Source organism: Ursus maritimus, unplaced genomic scaffold, assembly GCF_017311325.1.
Source record: "Ursus maritimus isolate PB19 unplaced genomic scaffold, ASM1731132v1 scaffold_3, whole genome shotgun sequence".
Lineage (NCBI taxonomy): Eukaryota > Metazoa > Chordata > Mammalia > Carnivora > Ursidae > Ursus > Ursus maritimus.
Genome location: NW_024425563.1, coordinates 79,027,532 through 79,051,358, shown reverse-complemented (window position 1 = coordinate 79,051,358; position 23,827 = coordinate 79,027,532). Strand labels below are relative to the sequence as shown.

General features: G+C 34.8%; 1 protein-coding gene across 3 annotated transcripts in view; it reads right to left on the bottom strand.

The window, feature by feature from the left end:
* Positions 1-22,122, bottom strand: part of HGF (hepatocyte growth factor) — an 80,095-nt gene extending 57,973 nt beyond the window's left edge. Inside the window, exons 1-7 of one of the 3 annotated variants that reach the window (XM_040644317.1) lie at positions 21,205-22,122; positions 20,808-20,973; positions 13,640-13,805; positions 11,664-11,807; positions 9,352-9,464; positions 7,713-7,827; positions 2,456-2,598 (exon numbers count right to left, since the gene is read on the bottom strand). In XM_040644317.1, the coding sequence (XP_040500251.1) occupies positions 2,456-2,598; positions 7,713-7,827; positions 9,352-9,464; positions 11,664-11,807; positions 13,640-13,805; positions 20,808-20,895 (769 nt within the window). In that variant the 5' untranslated portion in view covers positions 20,896-20,973; positions 21,205-22,122. The remainder of the gene's footprint in view (positions 1-2,455; positions 2,599-7,712; positions 7,828-9,351; positions 9,465-11,663; positions 11,808-13,639; positions 13,806-20,807; positions 20,974-21,204) is intronic. The other 2 variants (XM_008686185.2, XM_008686184.2) reach the window with 2 other exon arrangements.
* Between the last annotated feature and the right edge of the window lie 1,705 nt (positions 22,123-23,827).

Genomic DNA, 23,827 nt, shown 5'->3' with positions numbered 1-23,827 from the left:
CATTTATAAATAATCGTTTTATTTAAATCTTTGTTTTTAAAAAGTCCTCCACAGAATATGAAATTATATCATAAAGTTATAGCAGTATTATTTGGGACTTTAAGTATAAGGTATTAAAAATCATGATTATGGCTTAATAAAATGTATTTACTTGAATATTTGACAGTCATTTAAAAAGACATCTGTTCCAATAACTGGTGATTGCTTTGTTCTAAATCCCAAGCAAATGTTAAAGCAAGAAACTGGATTTTAGATACCTCAGTTTTTTATAATATTTGAATTAAACATTAATGCTACTATTTACATAATTGTGTAAGTTTCTAATGTGATAAAAGTATTCATTTTCTTTTGGAATGCTTAATATATTTCAAAGATTAAATTATAAGAAAATAATATTAATCACTGTATATCAGATATACTTCTTTTATGAACCAAACTTTCAGATAAATTTCAGATAATTATTCAGCCAAGAGTTTAATAGAGTTACAAAAATTTCAAGCAATAAATCTACATTATTTTATATATTTTGTATTATACATTTTATAAATAGCTCTGTTTTTCTCTATTAATGTACTGACAGTGTTTCTTATTTTAGATCCTCTTCAGTAAAATCCCGCTAACACATTATTCAGTATAGTGTGAATTTAAATATCACAGCCAATTCACAGTCCCTGAAATATGTTTAGCCTATAGGACAGGTGTTGGTTAACTTCTCTCGCAGGACAGTTATTCAGCCACCATCAGATTTCTAATTATTTCTAGAGAAAGCCTATCTGCAACCTTTAGAGCCATGGTGACCAGTAGCATCATATGCCATTAATAGTCATAAGCAATGCCCTTTTCTAAGGGAAGTGTAATGACCTCAAATTATTAAAGGATAACAGAGATGTCCATTCTAATGAGATGAGGATAACTGGAAATGGGATTTTCCAACTACTTCTTTTCTAGCACATTTATTCTACATAGTCTATCAGTCCACATCTATGCCAGTGTATTTTGATGAAGGTTCTTATAAACCAGGGTTGAGAAATCACATTCCCAAAAGAACTAGGCAGGTAACATAAATCCTAAGCTATTCAAAATTTGACCAAGTTACTTTCCCTTGAAAACACTTTCCCAGGTCAAAAAAATCAATAAACAAAACTCCTTGCAATGACTTTCAACCTCAGAAAAATGTGGTAGTAGAGAGTTCCCCCCAAAAGTAGGGTTTTTACTTCCATGTGTAAATTTAAAACAAATATTAATTACATATTTATTCATACAAAACAGACTTGTTCATAACGTTATCACAGATCAGTTTATTATTTTTAAAAGAGAAGAAAACAATGAAGAAGTTATAGTGAACAGAATATGATATGGAATGGAAAGTAAGAGTTTACAAACAGAGATGGAACTGGCTCTAGCACATGAAGTCAAGAATTTTAAATTAACTAACAACAGAAAACAAATTCACCTTCTCCATGACAATTCACTAACAATGGCCTTTTTATGTGAGCAGTATCAACCTAATATTAAATGGATATTTATAGAAAAATAGTTCAAAAAATTTGGTTAATAACAAACAGGTAAGATATCTTACTATAAAAATTGGACAGCATTCCAGCAGCCCCCTACCCCCAAGTACTTCAAAATCCTACTAAATTTCTATCAGAACTTAATCCATGTTTCATTTGGATTTTTAGAATTTTAGTTTCTGACAGAACTGAAAAGCCAGCCATTCGTCAGGCAGGTAAGAAAAGTGAAACCACATACAACGCTGAAGTGGTTACTCTTCCTTCTTGTCAGGCATTCAGTTTTCCAGTGCAAGAGTAAGGACAGGGCCCCTTTATGCTGTGAGGGGAGGTAAAAATAGACATGGCCTTAGGGTGCCTGCCTTCAAGACAGCTTGGACTCTATGGCTTTGATCTCTTCAGATACTATTCTCAATGGTGTTTAGTGTCACTCTACGTATCAAATTTGCTTTTCACCAGAAGGCACACAGGTGGATCGAACTTCCAGAGACCCCTCCCCATATTCTCTTCTGGGCTCATATACTCTTGCCACACCACTTCAGAGTACGTTTGACAAAATTTGTGCAGAAGCAGGTGCTGGATGAATAGAATTAGCGTTACGCTTAAAGAGCTAAGCTTCCTTCAGCTCCTTTCAGTTGACGTGTGGGAAGAGACTGTGAGGTGTGTGAACTCGGGACAGTACGTGAGGAAGCCAAAACTTTTACTCTCCCCAGAGGGATGCCTCAGGCTCTGTTGAAATTCAAACTGATACCTTTTTGTATTAATCTGATGATAATCAGTTTTTAAAACACCATGTAAAAATGCTCAAATAATTATCTATAGTTGCATTTAAAGGAACAACATATTTATTACGGTTTGATTCGTCTCTGTTAACCTTTAATGCGAGTTGCAGTTCTACACAAAGGGGGAGCAGAGTGCCCCTCACGGCATTCAGGTTCATTTACCTTCGGAACACTGAGGAATGTCACAGACTTCGTAGCGTACCTCTGGATTGCTTGTGAAACACCAAGGTCCCCCTTCTTCCCCTCGAGGATTTCGACAGTAGTTTTCCTGTAGGTCTTTACCCCGATAGCTCGAAGGCAAAAAGCTAGTTTTAAAATGATAATCATTACAGTATAAGAGCATGCAACTTTATTTTGGGCCTATTAATTTTACTAATCAGTGGATAGATTTTTCCTGAAGTACAGAAATCCTTTATTCCATCTCAGACTTCCATATATATTAAATTGAACTCTGTCATTTTCATCCATTCTTAAATACTTTAATTTTATAAATATTTATCTGACTGAATTCCCAATTCAACAACATTAACAATGACTCATCTCTGGAGTTGCTAATAATAGCCAATCATTCTAGAACCTAATTGACATTGTTCGAACCACAGTTTTATCGTTCGAACCACAATTTCAAAGTTCCACGCAAAGACAGCATGTGATTGAACAAGGCCACTGATGAGAGAATGGAAGAAACACTGCAGTCAACCTTGAAATCTCACTATTACACTGCTTATCCGTGATAATTGCTTGTTTATTGCTTTTCTCATGAAGAATAGCCCTCTTTTTTCTGCACAGTTGAGAAACAGGTTGATGAAGTGACACAAACAAAGGGTCTAGAATCAAATTAAACCTGGATTCAAATTTCAGTTCTCTCTTTTACTAACTGGAGACCCCAGCAGGTAATTTAGACTCTCTCAGTCTTTTAGCTTACCTGCCCACTCAGTATAACCATAACTTACAGCATCTTACACTTTATATGGTGTTTTGAGAAGTTCAAAGAGATGACAAGAGTAATTGACATTCAATAAATGCTACTTATTATTAAGCTCACTCCACTTAGTAGCCTTTACCTGTCAGAGTAAAAAACAGAATTACTTAGTCTCTTCAAAAATTTTAGCAATTTTCACTACAACTCAGGTTTAGTGCTTCCAGACTGAGTTTCTAACAGTTTGCCATTCGGTACAGAGACTGTAATGCATTACTTTCATTTGAAATTTCTAATGCCCTAGTTAGTTTTCTTGTCAGCATAAAGTATTTCAACACAAAATCAGAAAAATCCAAAGCCTTTTTTATTCGTTTGTACAGCTTGTGGCACTGGCCTCAATGATGCTTTCTTTTGCTAGACTGAATGCAAAAAAATCGTGTAAGGAAGAATATGTATCTGTGGGTAACACTTTTTTTTTTTTTTTTTTTGAAAATCCAGTTACATTTTCGATACTCAGTTCATTGTTGCTATAAAGCTTTATTTCTACTTTTACTGTTTCTAACTGGTACTTCTAGTGAAGTCAAAGGATTTTAGTGTAAGTAAAAACCATTCAAATGTGTTTCTGATCCATTGAAACTTATTTAGAAATCATTTTTTTGTTATGTTGTGACACAAAATGTATATGGATGTGCATTGGGTACCGAGAAATATTTTGCAATGACATTTTTTCATTTGGACATGAAATATACCAAAGTGAAGTCCTCAGAAAATATAAATTATCAGTTAAAAAGAAAGAGTCTATTTTAAGAGACTTATTACTAATCAAACATTTTCAAGGAAACTAGTATTATAAATATTATGCAACTCCAGAATGTCTTTAGATAGAATTTATATCCTTACTTCATTAGAATTTTAAATATGGGGAAACAAAAATTAGACATTGGGCCATATGATTGATGTAAATTATAATACAATTAAAGCTCATCATGATTTCACAGTTCCTGACAGTATTTAATTTTAAAAGAAAAAGAAGACATCTTTTTTCTTATTTTTGGCCCTTTTATTCCAGAATAACTCAGGATAACTTTTGTTTGTTCCACTGCTTGAAATTTTCTTTCAGTTTTGCCAGTTTTCCAACTTTTCAAAGTAAATTTCTAATGAACTAGTCATTTTTCTGATAGAATTAAAACTGACTTTTACTTCAGATTGTTTTTTGTAAAGTAATGCATACATTTACCTAAGAAAATGCTCCTATAACTCTATTTTATGAAAAAACTTCGTATAGTAGAGTAGCAAGAATAAGTTATTTTTAATCACAAAATCTACATTGTCGCCCCATATATATCACTTGGCTACTTATATGACACTAGTCTTTAGTCCCTACTTAATTTCTTTACTCTTTGCATTTCACTTCCTCACTTACAAGATATAGGAAGTGAATTTGATTATTATGAGGTTGTTTTCTATCATTTTATGTATCAAGTTTACTTAGAAGAAATTAAATAATGGATTTAGTACATGTTAAATACACACATTGAATATTAATGATGTTAGAGCAGATTTTTGTTGTATACACACACACACACGGAACACATACACCTTGCCAGTGGATTTGTAAAGCTAAAAGGAAGCTGTAAAGAAGTAGTGAATGAATCAGTCATTGGTTTAGTAGTAAAAATACAAGTAAGGAAGAGAGAAAAAGTAGAAATCAAAACTAGATATGGCAGAAATATGAATAAAGTTTTCTCACTGGAGTTAATCAAATGCAACTGAAAAGAAAGGTGCTGCTTTCCACAATTCTATGTCAATGCATATGAAATTCCTTTTTAGGACATTCATGACAGTCTGGTCATCTCTTCCCTTCATTCTTTGGTGTGTATGGCTTTTTACCCAAATTAGCTTATTTTCTTTTGTGTCCTGAGGTATAGCCTGCTTTTCTTTAGCATGCTATACTTGGCCAACGGATGAAGCCAGCCATGCTCTTTTCACTTATATATGTTCATTCAAAAAATGTTTATGAGAAACTATTACACACAAGCCCCTTGCCAAAGGCTCTAACAAACTTTTATTCACATTTATATTAATCGTGGTTCTTTGTCATTGTTAGTAAGGCTTTAAAGAAGTAAAGAAATTCTTAAAACTTAGTTATATCATAATATACTTTGAAATAGAAATTAAGTCTTCTGGGTTCTAGCCACCTTTTCTTTTCTTTTAATATAAACTACATTCATGGGAAACTTGATCTATTCCATCATCTGCTTCATTAATGAATACTGGTGGCCAGTGAAGGATATAGATGTAGATATCGAGTCACCTGATTTTCTAGTTAAGCTTCTATACTAATTTCATCATCTATCATCATCTTCCCATTAAGCCACTTGTAAAATATTTCAATTTAGGAGTCAACAATAAATCACCCTTCCAGACAGATATATATATATTTTTTCCATTCCCCATAAAGTTGATCTTTAGGTAACACTTAACTTAAAAGTGTTAAGCTATCATGCAGATAAACCAATAAGCTGTTAATTGATGAAAATTAATGTTACTGTTGTTAAACAAAAAAACCCAAAAAAACAAAAAAAAGATTTGATTAATATACAAGATCTTCTCAGCCCTAAACCTTTATATCACAAGGAAATGTTTGCTGGTAAAATAGCTGATTGGACTGGGAAGCCAGTTCCCAGGGAGATCTATTTCACATGTACTCTTCCAGCACAGAATCACAATCATAGAGAATTTGGGTTGAAATAAGACCTCTACTGGGTCAGTCCAGTGCACTCAACTAGGGTAGGATTGATTTCAAATGCTATTCCTTTGTTCATGAAAAACTTAGATCTATCTATTTAAATAAAATATTTTCCTCATACGGTGTCATGGGAATGATACCATGCAAATCCTTATGAGGGAACAAACCAATTATATTGGGTTTTTTGCCTTGTAATATAATGCTATGTTTCAGAGGTATTTGTGTATTATTGTAAGTAACTAATTTGGGGAAAAAAATTAGTTGTTTTCTGTTACTAAAACCCTGACAACTGATCAGCTTGGACATTTACTAGCTGGTGTTAATTAGGCCGGGATCACAGGTTTGATCCCAGTGTGGAGCAACTAACTCTTTTTCTTTATGGGCGGGCCACTTAACTCATGTCTGTTTACAGAAGTAAAATCATCTTGCATAATTATGCCCCTCAAAAATGAATGAAATGAAATAAAAAAAATGAATTCATCAATGCAAAGTCATCACCATTGGTTCAAAAACAAGTCACAGCATGTGTCCTATTGCTCAGTGTTTCATGCCCTGTTTTATGTTAAAAAACACAGGTTATACAGTGACACTGGCTGGGCTCACATTCCGCCACAGCACTTAGTTGTGCATGACCTTGAAAGGTTACTAAGGCTCTTTTCCTTCAGTTTCACCATATATAAAATAGAATTACTAAAACGACCCGCTATGTGGTTCTTGGGGGGATTAAATGAGATAAACAAGATAGACTGCTTACAAGGTACTTGGCTCATGGTAAACTAAATCTTCCAATGTATTTACTAACCAGGGAGAACTGTTTTAAACTATCTTAGTTTCTGTCAAAATTATTTGTGAAATGAGCCCTGAAAAACTGTGGCTAAATTTAGTTCTTCAGTGAGTATTAGAAATCTATGTTTCTCCTCCATGATGACTAAAACTCTCAGACTAATGAGCCTATGGATGCTGTGTTTACTCATCTTTAAATAGCATTCATCTGTTGTAATGAACACAAGTCTTCTCTGAAGTGTAGATATTTAATTTCCAAGCAATGAGAAGTTTTCTCCAGTCATTAGGCAATAGGTGAAAAGGGAAAGCTGGTCAATCTCTGGCATGAGTTATTAGCAGAAGTTCTCAATTTTGGCTGTACTTTGGAATCATCTAGGGAGCTTTAAAAAAACAAAAAACAAAAAACAAAAACAAACAAACAAAAAAACCCAGTGCCTGGGTTATTCCCCTAAAAGATTCTAATGTAATCGGCCTGTGTTTATGCCTGGGTGGTGAGATTTGTTAAGGGCTCATAGCAGGTGATTTTAATATGTAGCCAAGATTGTGTACCACCATGGTTAAAGAACAGTCAGGCCCTGGGTCAGGTCAGAATCTGATCTATCATATTTATATCACAGTCAGCCTCTCCACTACAGCTGCAGAGAGCTGTACCTTCTGGAAGGCAAAGAGAGGAGGGGAAAAATCTTTTTTTTTTTTTTTTTTAAATCATGTTTTCATTACTTCCTCACCAACACCAAGATGTATAAGCTGACATTTTTGAGGTAAGAGACTCTTAGGCCTCATCTTAATGATTAATTTATTCATCTTTGAATCTCAGTCATAAATTCACATAAGCCTTGGCTTAATGCAATTCATCAAAATTGGCTGTTATTATAGAACTGTAGGATTATTCTGAAGGACTCACATGAAATTGCTAACACACATATTAAAAAAAAGTCTCTACGCTCTTTTTTTCATGCTTTTCTTACCTGTGTTCATGTGGGATCATGGAATTCCAGGGCTGGCATTTGATGCCACTCTTAGTGATAGATACCGTTCCCTTGTAGCTACCTCCTTTACCAATGATGCAGTTTCTAATGTAGTCTATCAGAAGAAAGCAGAGAAAAAATTTATAACTATGTGTAACATATGCGGTTATATATTTAAAAAGAAAAAGAAAATTCCATCCAAATCTTCAGGTAATTAATGTTTATAAGATCTCTCAAATCAAACTGACATTTCTTGCCTACAGTTTCTACTATTTTCAAAATAGTACATTTCAGAATAATACAAAACAAAACAAAACAAGACTACTGAGAGGTTTTAATTTTGTGAGTATATTCTACCATAACAACAGAGATTAGTCTATGTACTTATTGTAGATAAGTCAGTATACACAACAGGCCAGGCAAATTTAATTTGACAGAATGATATGCTTAAATATACAGACCATTTTAAGATAATGTTAAAAATGATAAGTAATTTGTAAAATCTATTCAATTCAAAGAGTTACTTTAAGATAATAAGAATAACTGACTTGTCTTTATCTCAATAAAATTGTATAGCTTTTTATATATGCATGTATGTATATGTCTAAGTGATAGTTGTATTGTGTTGATTATTATTTTCTATATTTTTGCTAACTTTTCAGCTGCAAACTATAGAGCAATTAAATTTAAACAAGCTATATATTCCTATCAAATAATAGTATATACAGTTGCTAGCAACCTAGAAGATTACAAAATGGTGTTATACTAGATTATAAATTATGTTTAGGATTTGTAGAATTATTGTGGTATATAGAAATCATCTTATTTTCTTTTTTTTAAGATCATCTTATTTTCTACCATAAATTAATCCTAATTTACTTTCAGTGTCTACCCTCTTAACAAGGAAATATCTGTGTATATTACCAAATACTCAAATTTAATGACAACACGATTTAAGAACACACTAAAATTGAAATAAATACTATTATCATAAATACAATCCATAATTATTATTTTGCATGATAAGAGATTTATTTTGCAAAGCTCATATTTATTTAACATTCTCCAATTATTTCACTGATATAATTCTGCTTTGGATCAAAGTGAATATAGTATCAGATAAACAAAATAGACACATTAACAAATAATATGATCTCAGTTCTTCTTTAAAGATTTTTAAAGTATATAATTAGGAAAAGGCACAACTAGTATTTCAAAATCTCCACATTTTATCATCAGCAATCACCACTATGACAGATTAGTTACCCAAAGTTGTTAACATTTAAAATGCTATGTAATAAAATGCTCAAAATGTACTATAATATAAGGTTTGTTAAACTATTAATTTAAGGTGGCACTTTCTAAAATGAACATGGACAACATCAGTTCTAAGAGATGCTCCTAGAAATAAATAAAGAGGGAGGGGCAATCTAATTACGGAAAGTTTGGGAAATGCTCTCTTTAAAATACCATATTGAAAATAGTTAAGACACTAGTATCTTCTGTCTTAATGGAAGAACTGACCGCATAACAGATCCACCTATAATAGAAAAATTAGTGATAAAGAGCACTGTGGCAGGAAATTACATATATTTTATGCGTTATTTTGTTATGAAATGCTTAGGGAGAAGCCAGTTACCTTTGTTTTCATAGAGGTCGAATTCATGACCAAAGTCTTTTTTCACGCCACTTGTCATGCTATTGAAAGGGAACCAGAGGCATCTTTTCCTTGCTTTATCAAAAACAAAGGCCCTGAAAAAAATATCTAAATGAAAAGAAGGAATACTACTATTTATACAGTTTTTAAAGAAGGGGCACATGGTTTAACCAAGGAGGGCGATATAAAAAGACACATGGTTATATATGCATAATAAAAACCTGAGTGATTTTTGAACCTACCATTTTGATGGCCAAATAAGAAAGAACAAAATTAAGTTTTCATACATGTAGATTTAAATATCAGAATACTATGTGGAAAGTTCTCATGTTATTCTAAATGATGTCTAGAAAAATGAAGTCAGGCAAAATCAATATATGACACAACTGCTTGGATTATTTCTGAAGACTTTTTTTGTAAGTATGCAGAAAGTGGGAAGATTTTGTTTGTAGTTATATACAAATGATTGTATCTGCAATATCATGATTAATTTTCAAAGTTTGTAATTGTGTAAAGTACACTCTAAAATGACATTTCCTAAAATGAATTAGAAAAATCACCATCCAGGATATTCTCCTAGCAAAAGGGATCTGAAATCAAATGTCTGGAAAATTTTGCCTATTATATCCTTTCTTGGTGAGCTAAAAGCATGGAAGCTTGATAAAGGCTATGAAAAGCTTACTATCAGGGTAAGTGTTTATGTAAAGCAATGTTTCCTAAATAGACTTAATTGCATAGGCATTTTTAATTTTAAAAATCTATTAATATCACATTGCATATGCTCTTGATACATCTATCTTGCAGAAAATTACGAAAATGTGTCACTTCTACAGTCATCATTCCTATAGCTAAGTATTATATTGGGTTTTGTTCACTAAAAAAGTCTTTCTAAACAAAATTGTAAGTAGAAAAAAACCCTTAACTGATGGTAGTAAAGAACTTGAACTTGATAAAATTTTCAACATATTAAACGTTACCATGTCTTAGAATGTAGAAAATGAAGTGGGAGTTCTGACCTGTTTACCTGCTTTTAAGAAATGATATCAAAACTCCTTCTCTCTATGTTTGTGCTAATTACAATGCCACCATGTACAACTATCTAATTAAAAGAAATACAGATTTTCTAAGAATAAGGATTTTTCACTTCTACTCCTTATAATATCTTTTAGGAACACATAGTTTTCTTATAACTTTAGATATTCCAAGCTAGTCACTTATTTCTTAGTAATCTGCCAAATTTTAAATAAGGGGAAATAACTTTTATGAAAGATAAAAATATGCTATAAAATTATTTAAAACATTTTACCTATGATCTCATATTTTTATATAGTACATTTTATTCTATAGCCAAATAACTTCAAAAAATTATATGCATAAACTTTGAGCTTTGACTTACACATCGATATTTTGAAATATCTACCTACAAGAACATCTTACAGCTGAAATCATAATTAAGAGCAAATCACAAAAGTGTATTTTGCAGTGGCGGCAGATAACTTAAGAGAGGATTGGCTAATAATAGACTTGAATTTTGATCTGGTGGACTGTAGCTTATGCAATACATGTTAAATTCTCTATTATGCTATTGTAGCATGTGGGGGGGTGTTAAATGACTTTGAATGCACAGTTATTAGAGAAAGAGCACATGTTAATAAAAACTAAACAAACATCTAAAACCAAATCTTAAAGTTACAGTTGCCACTTAACTTTACATTAAAAGAAATTTGCGTACACATATATAAACTACTCTTCTATGGATAATATGGCTTTGACATGAGAATGCCTTGGAGGTAACTCATGAGTCCCATCAGGAACATGCAAGATTTGCCTCTGTGAATACACAGGCGATTCCATCTGACAAGTGGGTAACCCAGTTTCCCGTTTGCTGACTTGACTTCACCCTTTTCGCTCATTCCATTACAATGCCATATTCTCTCAGAAAAGTGTTTCCTTGAATCACTTTATACCTCCAAATAGACTGTATCCAAACAGTCAGATCCTAGAGTTGCATCTTCTTTTAAGTTTGACTTTAGGAGTCTTCATCTTATCCTTATTTTAATTATCATATTGCTTTCAATAATTTATTTTGTCTAGGTTTCTAGTTGTTTATGGCAGGAAGGCAATTCCAGTGCCAGCTACTCAGTCATGGGTGGAGGAAAAAAGCCTCATATTTTCTTCTCTTGAGTCAAGTATGGATAGCAATTTTCTGAGGAGCTTAGAATGAGGCATTCTGATCATCTTCCCTACCCAGCAAAAAAGAACTTCGATCTCTGTAAAATCAATATTGTTGATACCTTCTCAGGAGGAGATCATGTTTGAGAATGTTCCACCCTGTACCCACTGAATCACATATGCTTTCACATAGCATTGCTGGTATTTTCCAAGCATTTTTGTGTATTTGCCATTGTCTTTCAATGATTCTAGTCCATATAACAAGCCTGCAAAAAGATCCTTTAATTCATTAAGAATGTAATTTCAGAGTATCACAGTATGTCCATTCAATTCTGAACAACCAATGTATTAGTCACTGCAAACACATGTGCATATAAATTTGGGATAGACAAGTGAGAAGGATGACACATATCTGTGCAGAAGAATTCTCTCTGTACAAAGGTATTATGCATGTGGTTTTCTGCACAGTTTGCAATAAACTTGAAGGCTAAATGTAACGAAACCAGAATATAGTAGGAGAGTATGAAACCTCATATACATGGTGTATGTAAAGATTTTTAATCAGGTCACGTGTTCTCTAATGCAGCAAAATCATCTTAGTTCCTCCTAAATAAAACATAGGGAAAGGTTTTTGTTTTGTTTTGTTTTGTTTTGTTTTGTTTTCTAGAAATAAGGCTGACTAATGTGAAAATTGGAAGTAGTAATGCTTTCCTTACTCATGGATTCAGGAGAGTGTATTTTCAGATTCAGAGTTAAATAATAAGATGAGGTTCTCCCATTTCCCTTGCCCCACCTTCCCAAGCCCATGAGGGGAAAATATAATAAATCTAACCCCATCAATTGTGAGAACATCGCCATAAATCTGCACAGCTATGATGTTGATTGAGAGTAGTTTTCTCTAATTTACTTTTAATAATCTCAAGGCAGGAAAATCAGGGAAAGAAACAGAATTATCATAGGAATATACTTGCAAAGTCAATTCCCCACTCCCCTTGTCAGGAAATATCTCCCTGAAAGTGACAGTTTGGCAATAAAAATATTTCCAGAGGAGTTGTAAATGAATAGAAAGGAGTTAGTCTGTCCTCCGCTACATCTGTCGAGGACCTTCTCTGACCACGTCCTTTCCCCGAGGCCCGTAACACTCATTTCTCTGAAAAAGGTAGGATGAGATTAGGATTGCTTGCCATGGCATTACTAAAATCTGTGTCCACATTACATGTCACTGTCCAAATGCAGTAGAGTAGAATTTAAAACGGACAGGGTATCATTCACAGTCCTGTAAAAAATAGAATGAAATAAGGAATAAACGGGTATAAAGTAAATGAGGGGATGGGAATGTTTATGAAGAATGAGGAAATGCATTTTCTTCTGGCAATTCAGAAAGCCATTCAGAGTGGCGATTGCCTCCTTCATGGTCCAAAACTCCCATGTTTTATCCTTGGGATCAGTGGCAAAGGAGGAAGGAATTCTTCCCTGTGAGGTCGCACAGGGAATTTCAAATGATAAGAAAACCCTCCATTTGAATCCCCTCATGCCTCTTCGGATTTCTCTGTCACTTTTCACCTAAAACTTCATCATCACTAGCCCAGCTCCTTTTGAACAGCCTTTGCTGCTGACACCAATCCCTCTACTTTTTTATCTAATTCTCTCAACACCTTTTATTTAAATCCCTAAAGACAATGATGTAAGTTGCAGTAAATTCTGGCTCTGGCCCAACTTATTCTGAAAATTCCTCCACTCCTCTTCCAAGAAAAAAAAAATTTATTCTGAATAGAATATTTTAAAATATTGGATAAAAGGCAATCTAATGGAATTTTAGTTTCTAAAGTTCAACTGTTCATAAGGTGAGAAAACACAAATTCCATAACCAAAGACACTCTGGGTTCTGAAACATACCATTTATGTGCTTTCCCTTACTCATATTTCCATCAACTAAGAGCTACATATTCTGTTATAATGAGTTAAAACTAAAGTCAAGCTTATACTTTAAGGGCAAATTACACTGAATGCAAAGGAAAAAAAAAAAAAAACCCGATGATGATAATTAGTAGATGCTATATTTGGAAAGTTATCCTAAGAACAAAATGAAGCAACTTACTTGCAAGTGAATGGAAGTCCTTTATTCCTAATACATCTATTGGCACATTGGTCTGCAGTGTTCATTTTTTTTGTTTTTATCTTCAGTAATGGGTCTTCTTTAATTAGAGTAGTCTTTGCTGACTTTTTGAATTCATGAAGTGTGTTTCTTCTTTTCTTCTGTCCTTCTATTAATAATAATAATTTTTTTTAAAAAATGGAGGAAATGCTTTTAAGGCTCATATAGAAAAAAATGTCCTTAAGGATCATCCATAAGATAGTGATTTCATCTGACAACATACTAGATCTCCAGGGGTTGGGGGTGAAGTGAGGTGGGGATTGATACTCTCAGATAGTTAAGAGCAAGAGAGGAATATTGTAATCAGTGAAGAATAAAGAACTTGTCATGTAGGGTCACTCATCTACATTCTTTAAAATGAAATATGCTTTTAAAAATTAGGACAGAGTTCACTCTAAAGAAATAAATGACATGATATTCTCCAAACAGTATGAAAGCAAATGCCCAGGCATATCATATCATGCTTTATAATTAAATTTGTCATTTTCCTTCTACAGTTGGTCCTTATGTAAGTTATAGTATTAATTAGATAAGTCAATTCAATTACATGTGAGAAACTTCTCACTAAAAATGGTGCAATGGATAAATTCTTCTGGCTTTCTTTAAAGTATTTCATATTATTCATATTTTAGCCCTTCTCATTTCCTACAGAAGTGTTTTCTGTGTTTGGGGGCACTATTTCTTAAGTATCACTGAATTGTTTGCCTTGAAATCAAGCCAAATGCTATAAATCAAATGTATGTAAAACTTCAAGCTTTAATGTAGCAATATCATTTTTCTTCATGAGAGTATTCTACAAGGCCCCTAGATAGCATGAAGCCTCCTATTAAAAACATGAAAAACAGAACTAGAACATCCTGAAGGACTTAATCTTATAGATGACTTTAAAGGATCAAGAACTACTTCTTCATCCTCAGTGTGCCCAAAGTTACCTAGTTTCTAATAGTCACTATCTTCACCATGAGAATCAAAATGTCTAAGAGACCTATTGTACAATGCAATAAGGATGGGCGTGATTGTGCCTCTCCTCTGCCTGCCAGTTCTTTTGAAAACCCTGTGACAAAGGCAGTAATAATATATTTATTTTTAAGATGAAGAAACCAAGACACAAGGAAAAATCAATTGCCTATTTAGCAAACCTCAACTGAAACCCAGCTGCCTCACTTCAGAACCCCCAGCCCCCACTCTTAAACACTCATGATGCCATCTATTTTTTTAAGAATTCTAAGTATGTAGAAATACGGCTTTTAAATATTTTCTGAAGATCCGGTTCAGAGCTATCAGTAGAGAAGAAATTTGGATGGTAGAACAGGAAATACATTCCTGGTTTTTATATGTAGTAAATGTGCCAAGAAAAGAGGGTGAAAATTTTTGTGCAGAAAATTTGGAAATATGGCTAGCAGAGTGAGGTACAAACAATGGCATCATACTCTCAAGTTTGCCAGCAACCACTGGCTCCAGTTGGTTTATTAAACATGCAGATACTATTCATTAATGTCTATCCTAACCTGAAGTCCACAATAAATACGAGAAAACATGAAGTCCTCTAAATTTCTGGTTCTCTGTAAAACTCCAAAGCATAATTCCCAAAAGACTGGTACTAATTTCTGTAATAATGTTTTCATTTTTAACTTTTCTTTGCCCTACAAGATGGAATGGCCATGGTACAACAGATATAATTTAAAAGACATTTTAACATAGAAATTCATTCAACCAAATAATCTATCAACATGTTATTTATTGAGTGCGGAGCAAATGCCTTGCATAACGTTGGCAGACAGATAATAATTCTGGCATTCTTACCGACTTGCCAAATGACTTTGTTTAATTACCTAAAATGCCAATATACCAATGAGTCAGTCTACAAAATAAAAGTTGTATTTGAAGCTATTTAAATTATAATTATTAAGTAAATATTTGGAAATTAATTCAGATTAAAAAGTTATAAATATGCAAAGGTTTAGCTTTGTTTTTGAAATTCCATTCTTTAATTTCTGGCATAGAGAAGAAATTGTTATTCTCCCAGGCAAAGTGGTATAATTCTTTTCACATTTTGGTTTCTGCCACAGAACCATGTTAATGGGAGATATGTCTCTCCATTAGGAGTTTCTTCCTTTGACCGTAGTGCACCATTTCTTAAGTGCTGTGAAATGTTTCACAGAATAATAATCATTTGATTTCCTATATAAATTGGAATATTTCTTAGAAACAAACAGCTTATGGATGCCGAAAATCTATTAAATAAAACTGTTGACTAAAATGGAAGTTATATATATATATATATATATATAGATATAGATATAGATATAGATATAGATATAGATATAGATATATAGATATATGGATTATATATTTCTCAAATAAATTCAGTTAATTAAAAATATAGAATTAAAATTGGCCTGATGAATAATGTGTTTATTATACATAGCTAAGTGTGAGAGAAGGGCATAAAACTAAATTTTAGAAGTCTGAGGCAAACATTAAATTCAGATATGTATTTTACTAATTATCAGATTCAGTTAACTAAAAATATAGAGCACTGGGTGTTACACGCAATTAAGGAATCACTGAACACTACATCAAAAACTAATGATGTACTATACAGTGGCTAACTGGACATAATAAAAAAAATGAAATAAAATAAGCCTGATGATTAATATGTTTATTATACATATCTAAATGTGAGAAGAGAGCATAAAACTAAATTTTAAAAGTCTGAGGCAAACATTAAATTCAGATATGCATTTTACTAATTATCAAATAAAATTGAACCCCTTGTGGATGCTCTGGTTTCTTGGGTCAATACCGTGCACTATGAAGGCAAGTACTGAGGGCTACTATAGAGAAAAGAGGTCTCTGTGGGATTGTTGGTTGTGTTTAATTCTACAGATCCTCAGTTGACCTATTGAGATGTGTTAATGTGTGACTATACCTCATAAAAGTAGTCTAACTCTTGCTTGCTGATAAGTTTTTCCATCACCACCTTTCATCTAAAGATCAAAACACATTCAGAAAAGCAAATCAATCTATGATTTCCCTTTACTAGATAATAGATAGGAGTGAAAAGCTTGTATGGGGCTACAGAACTAATCAAAGGCAATGGAAACCAGATACCAGGATTCTCTTTTCACTATTTATTTCTTATGATTTAGAAGCTTTCCTTTATAATTTAATCATTTCTACTAAGTCAGTAACAAATTACTCAAAACTGTGAAGTTCAAGCTCGTTGTACATCATGTAATCCAGGCAGCTATAAAACTGATTTCTTCTTCAATAAAGGAAAAATTCAAAACAGGAGTCTAAAAGATAGCATGTCTAAATAAAACCCCTTTTCTGAAAATACTTTCAACTTTTTCTTCCATATGTATTAACAACTGATGATTGTTTTACTGAAAACAGTTAAGAGACCAACTTAATTTGGGAAGAAACTAAAAAAAAAAAAAAAAATCTTTGGATCAGATTTTTCCCTACTATTTTTTTGTGCATGACTATTAGTTGAAGTTTATAAACAAAATACTGAAATGAAATCAAAGGGTGAGAGATCACTGCAACTTTGTCATGCTTTCTTGTACTTTAAATTACAAATCCTTTCTCCTCTTCTCCCAGTATGGGAAAACATTCTGGAAGCTATATTTCCTGAAGAACCTGAAATCCCTGTTTTAGAACTGAAATCATTAGGATCTTAGTGAAAACCTACAAACAGAAAGTAGGGTCAAATGTATCAAGGTGCATGAAGAAAGACACATTTCTCCCTCTGGTCCCTGGCCTCACACTCATTTCTCTCAGTACCTCATATATTTTCTTCTCTGTATGGACTAACCATTGACTTCAAAGGAAAACCATGCAAGGAAAGGATTTGCAGGGTGTGGAAAGAAGCAGGAATCTGGCTCCACATATTCTGAGAAACCTACCCACATGATTAGTGATTAACAGCTTGAAATGGCAAGATGTTAAGATGAAAGTACACAAATAATTAATGGAGGGAACGGTTGTGACTGAAGACTTTAACCTTCCCAAAGACAAGAATCATAAATACTAGTTCACAGTTTCATTGCTTTTATCTAGGACCTGGATTTCCCAGTTGGTGTTTGAGAAGCAAGCAAAATAATCTCTTCCAAAGAGGTTTACACAACGAAGTGATAGTCAAGGTGGGATTCAGGGCCTCCCCCTTCTTCACCTTCATTCAGCTTCCTTGTTCAAGATATCATTGTCACAGATTCCTCCTCCTGGTCTCTTCCCTGACCATCTGTTTTTGCCAACAACTCTCCCTCCACACAGCAACCAAAACAACCACACTGAAATACAATTTAAGTTGGGTCTCTTGTCTACACTAAAATTTCCAACTGCTACCCAAGATGTTCAGAATAGTTTAGCACGACATTCATGCTTATGCACGCTACCTTATCTAATTTTTTAATCACAGGCCATACTACCCTCCTCAGGTACTCAGTACACCAGTCCCACATGGTTACTTGTCCTCATACTTTCTCACCTCCATGCCTTTGGCCACTTTGTTTTCCCCTGACTTTGGTACTGATCATGCTATTATCCATTTTTTTCATACTCAACTTGGGTACCATATTGCCCCCAAACTTCTTAAGCTAGAAATGAACTCTAAACCATAGTATTATAGTATTTCTAACACAGAGATTTTCACATATTACTTAGCAAAAGGGATTTTTAAAAGGCAATTTCAGTTGATTTCACTGTTTCTGGCTTCAGTATAAAAGGAAAATAAAAACAGCACATATTTCCTTCTCATAGATTTGGGTAGGAATCTCAACTCTATCCCTTTACTATGATAAGATAATTAAGGTCGTTAACCTCAATTTCCCCATGTAAGATGAGTTGAATACTGCTAATCTTATTAGAGTTAAATAAGTTCTTTTTTAGAGCTTGGTCCATAACAGTTGCTTAGCAAATGTAGGTTTCTTTCTCATTTGTTCATCTTTATATCCCACACGTTCCTGGACATGAGATGCTTACTTAATGCTTCTTTTGTTTCAGGGGATTGGATATCTGTTTCCAGTATAGGTGGAAGTGGATAGGGGGTAATTCTGTGTAGACAACTCCTGTAAGGATGGCTTGAATCCACTTTATTGCATATTTCTTAAGAAACGTTGCAATAAATGATCTCCATAATACATTCTGCTTATAATTGGTTGTCACCTCATTATAGTATCCACTTCTTTTCTAACATTGTATTATTTTAAATATGTACAAGTATAGACTCATAGGATAAACCTAAAAGTATAACCAAAGCAATTAACAACAAAACTCTAAATGTTCAATGTCAGATGATATAAAAAAGGATAAACTTTGTATGTTCTAAGAGGACTATCTGCGTTCTCCATTTTGGAGAATGTTATTTAAAAAAACAAAAACAAAAACAAAAAAAAAACAAAACAACTGTCAAAATAAACTTGCCACCCAAACTAAGCCAGACCCTCTTTTGATGACAATTTTTGCATTATCCACTTCAGGATTTATTCACAGCATATCTGTAATTCCCAATTGGCCTCGCCTTGCCTGCCAGCACACTCTTGGGCTGCATTCTCCCTATACTCAGGAAACGCAGTCATTTCAACATTAGCCAAAGTGAAATATAATTACAAATGTATATCTACTGCCAAAACTTCGTAATGCATGCCAAAAACAAATAGACGTTGTCTATGGGTGATCTCCCGTTTGGGTTTTCCACATTGTGTTTCCTTCGCATTAGAACAGATGATTTCAGGTAACCATATTATACTTCAGACCATCAACATTTGAATCTTTAAAAATGAAAGCTCTCCAAATATTAGCCATGTTTTCAATTTATGCTCAAAATCCCCTGAAATCAGCAATGCCTTACGAGAGTTCATTTTAGCATGACACACCTCAAGCATGATAACCTGCCTGATTGAACTGACTTCTTTTGTACCTCTTTGGAAATCATACCTAAATGTTTTCAAACTGGTCCTTCCTGCACACTGTTTTTTTGTTTTTGTTTTTGTTTTTGTTTTTTTCACAAGGACCACTTCACAAAATAGAAGAAAGCCAGGTGGGTCAAATGCTTTACCTTGTCATTTAGCAAATTCTTGATGTTTTCAACCCGGGTATTACATCAGAAACTAGATCAGAGCTCTGATAAATTTCATATTTAGCTTATCTCCAAAGATATGGCCAGTCCTCTGGTTTATATCATGAAAAGGCCATGTCTACCATGTGGGCATTTGTTCTATTCTTTTTTTCCCTCGTGCCTACCCATGGTGCTCACTACCTTCTCCCACTGGCATCTCAGCCACTACAATGATAATACAAACAAATACAGATGTTTCCTCTTGCCCTGATAACAACAGAAAACTTCCCAAAGCAGCATATGGAATCTCTACCGTTCCAGGAAGGTAGTTTGAACTCACCAGCAGTTCCTTCCCAACCTGTAAATTCGGGGGAGAAAATGGAAGACTGAAAGGAGGCATTCGGCAGCTGTAATCAGAGTCACACAGTTTGTGTCTCCCTTGCACTGTAGTTTCAAAGGGCAGGCATCCATACCCAGAGAGAATGAGATTTCAAGAGAGGCTTTCTCTTTCATTTTTATAACATGCATATACCCAGAGTTTAACCTGCCTCCTCCAAATGAAAACCTGTATAAAGTCATCATTTAGCCCTGAAGGTTGACTGAGTGATGTGGGGGTGCAGAATGTCATGGAAAATTATCCTCTGGAAAGCAAGGAGTCCCTGCTGTACTGACAGTCACTCTCCCTTCTTCAAGACCAGACCTTCTGTTCAGCTTTAAACTTGTCCAAACCAGCAAAATTCCAGCCAGGGTTAACACTTCATTTCTGTCCCACAGACCACAACTAGGAGGCTCAGGGGGAACCGGGCTGGGGCTGGGGTGGAGGACACATTCAGGGGATGTTAATTATCATTGTAAATGCTTTGCAAACAGAAAAAAAAGAATATCAAAAGAAAGCACCACAAGATGTTTTTCTTAAAAAAAAAAAAAACATGCCACACACTGAGTTAAGAAAGGATGCTGGGGATGGGGTGAAGAGGGTGTTAGGGAAAGGAAAGGTTAGCAGGAGAGAGTTAAAAGAAGACTAATGATGAAGAAGAAGGGAAGACTAACCTGCATAGGGGATGGCGATGGGAAGCAGAAGCAGATGTAGGAGGACATGCTGCAGCAGCAGGACTGGCAGAAGTTTGGTCCCCCACATGGTGCTGCCGGACGCGCTGGCGGATCCCACTGGACGAGCAAGATGCCTGGCTGAGAGAAGCCTGTTCCGACTCAGTGCCTAAAAGAACCAGTCGGCTCTGAGCAGCTTTTTATTGCGATGAGCTAAGTTTGTTGTGTGATTAACTGGAAAGATCTAGGTCTGAACTCCCTCTTACGGTAAGAAACTGTTTAACAACAGCCCTTTACTCTCTTCCACCCTCTTCCTTTCCTCACTAACCACCCCCCCAACAACACCAAAAAGATCCCAGCTCCCCGCCCCCCCCCAACTCTGTTTAGGAAAGAAACTTACAAAGAAAAGGTCACCTGGCCTGAGGCCAGCTCAATTTGGAAGCTCGAGCTCCAGATCCCTGTGGCTCCTATCCGAGTAGGGAAGGGAGGAGCAAGGCTCAGCCCAATAGCTAAATCAAGGCACAGGCAGAGGACCAATTCGCTAAATTTAAACAGGAAAATACATGTGTTTACATGTCTCTTTGGGAAAAGAGGAAGGGGAAGCAGCAGAAGAAGAAAGCAAAGAGCTGTCTTTCAGTCAAATGTGCTTTAGCTCCTAATCTGTCTGGTTTCCCTGCTAGAGCAAAGTAGAGATTCAAAACACTAACACAGGTTCCCTGGTGTGGGAGAGACAGGGCGGGACGAGGGAGGCAGGCGAGGAGGCAGAGCCAGGCTGGGCCAGCCCAGGTAAAAAGAGGTTAAGAAAGAAAAGGGTGCGGTATTGTGGGGTAAAAATAAACAAGCAACACCGACACCCACCACGTCAGGTAAGAAAACTGCCCCAGCCCAAAATGCTCAAAGCAGGCAGCTTCGCTCAGCAGCCAACTAAGTAAGCTCTGCAATACCACAAATGTGCCTAAAGTGCATCAGAGAACTTGTCTGATTTGGGATCTGTGATAAAATCTGGTCATGCTCTCTCTTAAAATGTCTAAGAGATTAGGATTATCTACTGCCTGTCCCGGACAGATAAATGTAGCATGGACTATGTGTCCTTATACCACACACACACACACACACACACACACACACGCGCGCGCGCACACACACACATTCATGCGTGTATGTCTATATGATGCACGTACCTTCGAAGACTAACTTTCACTGGAAGTCTCTCAATCTGTTTTAATTCATAAATAACGAAAGTGCCTCTCTTCCCCAGCTCCATCCCTCTGAATGTTCCCACCAGCCTCCCAAAATCTAAATGGGGAGATAAAGAGATTGCATGGGGAGTGGAAGGAGGTGGGGGGGGGGACTCATTTCTGCAGAATCTGTGCGATCATTGCTCAAACCTCTTATTTTACTGAGAGAATTGATTTATCTTTGCATCTCCAGGTGATGCTCCGATTACTTTAGGCTAGGGCTTGCTTTATTTTGGATGGCTTTGGGGGGATAGTTCCCCATGCATCTCTGAGATGGGTACAAATAGGAACCAGCTTCTCTGTCGACAGAGGAAGAGAAAGTGGGCATGATGTGAAAACGACTCTGGGGCAGCATGCAGCTGCACAGCTGTGGTAGTGGGCAAAATTAATGCCATCCACACAGAACAGCCTTCTCTTCCTTGCCACTCTCATTCGTCCTCCTCCAGCTCCGCCCACTCCCACCTCCAGAAAACACCCGAGGTTTAGGACAGCTAGAGAAGCTTGGGATTGAGAGAATTACTTTTGAGGAATCTATTTTATATTACCTTCTCTTACTGTAAATCCTCCTTAATCATCTTTTCTCTATAAAAACAAAACCGAGCAAACTGAAAAATCATTTGGCAGCTTCTCCCTGGTGTCCCAAGTAACCATTTTACTATCCTTTTTATTTCTGATAAGCTTTTTGGAAAATCTCAACTTCAGTGTCTTGCCTGGCCGTGATCCTGAAATGCCCCACAGCATCTCTTGTGCTTTATTAGGGATTCAAACTCCTTTTAAGACGCTAGATTTTTCTATAAGTAAATGCTTGTAGGTAAAGAATAACGGACTGGTCTATTTGTTTTTCTCTCTCTCTCTCAGAGAAAGCAGAATCAGGGCTATAAGCATGATTGCAATTATCATTATAGGCTTGGAGAAAAGCCATCCTGGATAAGAGATTTAGAGCACCGCAAAGAAGTTGAATAAACTTATTTAATAGGTCACACATTTTCACAATTTTTATTGTCATACTAAATACAATAAATGCTTAAACCTATCTATAATTATGTTTATATTTCTCTTTTGACAGGTTATTTGGTTTCTCTATGTTACATGATAACTAATATGCATTGAGCTTTTTGTGTATGCTAAGCATCGTGACAAATGCTCTTTAAAATTTGTCTTATTTAATCCTTACGATAAACTCATATTAAGAAAGAATTATTATAATTCCCATTTTATACTTGAGGAAACTTAAGTAAATTATTTCTATCCTAAAATAACTTCCACGAGATCCCAAAGGAATTAAGATCCAGGTGTGAGACTCAAATAGTTGGTCATACCCCATAGGATGGAGAAATTTCTGTAAGCCCCATGAGAAGAACCGCCTATCTTTTGTTTAAGATTATAATCTCCAAAATTAGCCCAGGATGAAACATATAAGAAATGCTCAATAACAACCTACAAAATAAACCATATATAAATAACTTAAAATCACCCTAAACTATAAAGAAATATGCACATGAAATAAATTATTAGTTGTACTATTATTTTACTTTGTCTTGATAACGCATTCTCTTTGTTCTTCTAAATTATAGTAATGATGATTTGCCCATCCCTTGCTCTCACTTTTGTACTCTTTAGGTGTTAAACTGTTTGTATAAGTCCCCCCAAAATGTGTCTGTTTTTGGTAAAACAGAGAATCTGGTAAGGAGAATTTTTAATTGCTACAACCTGTGAAATTACTTAAATGCAGGATGAATACTCATTGCCAATATAATATTTTGAATCGATTATAACTTTGAAGTC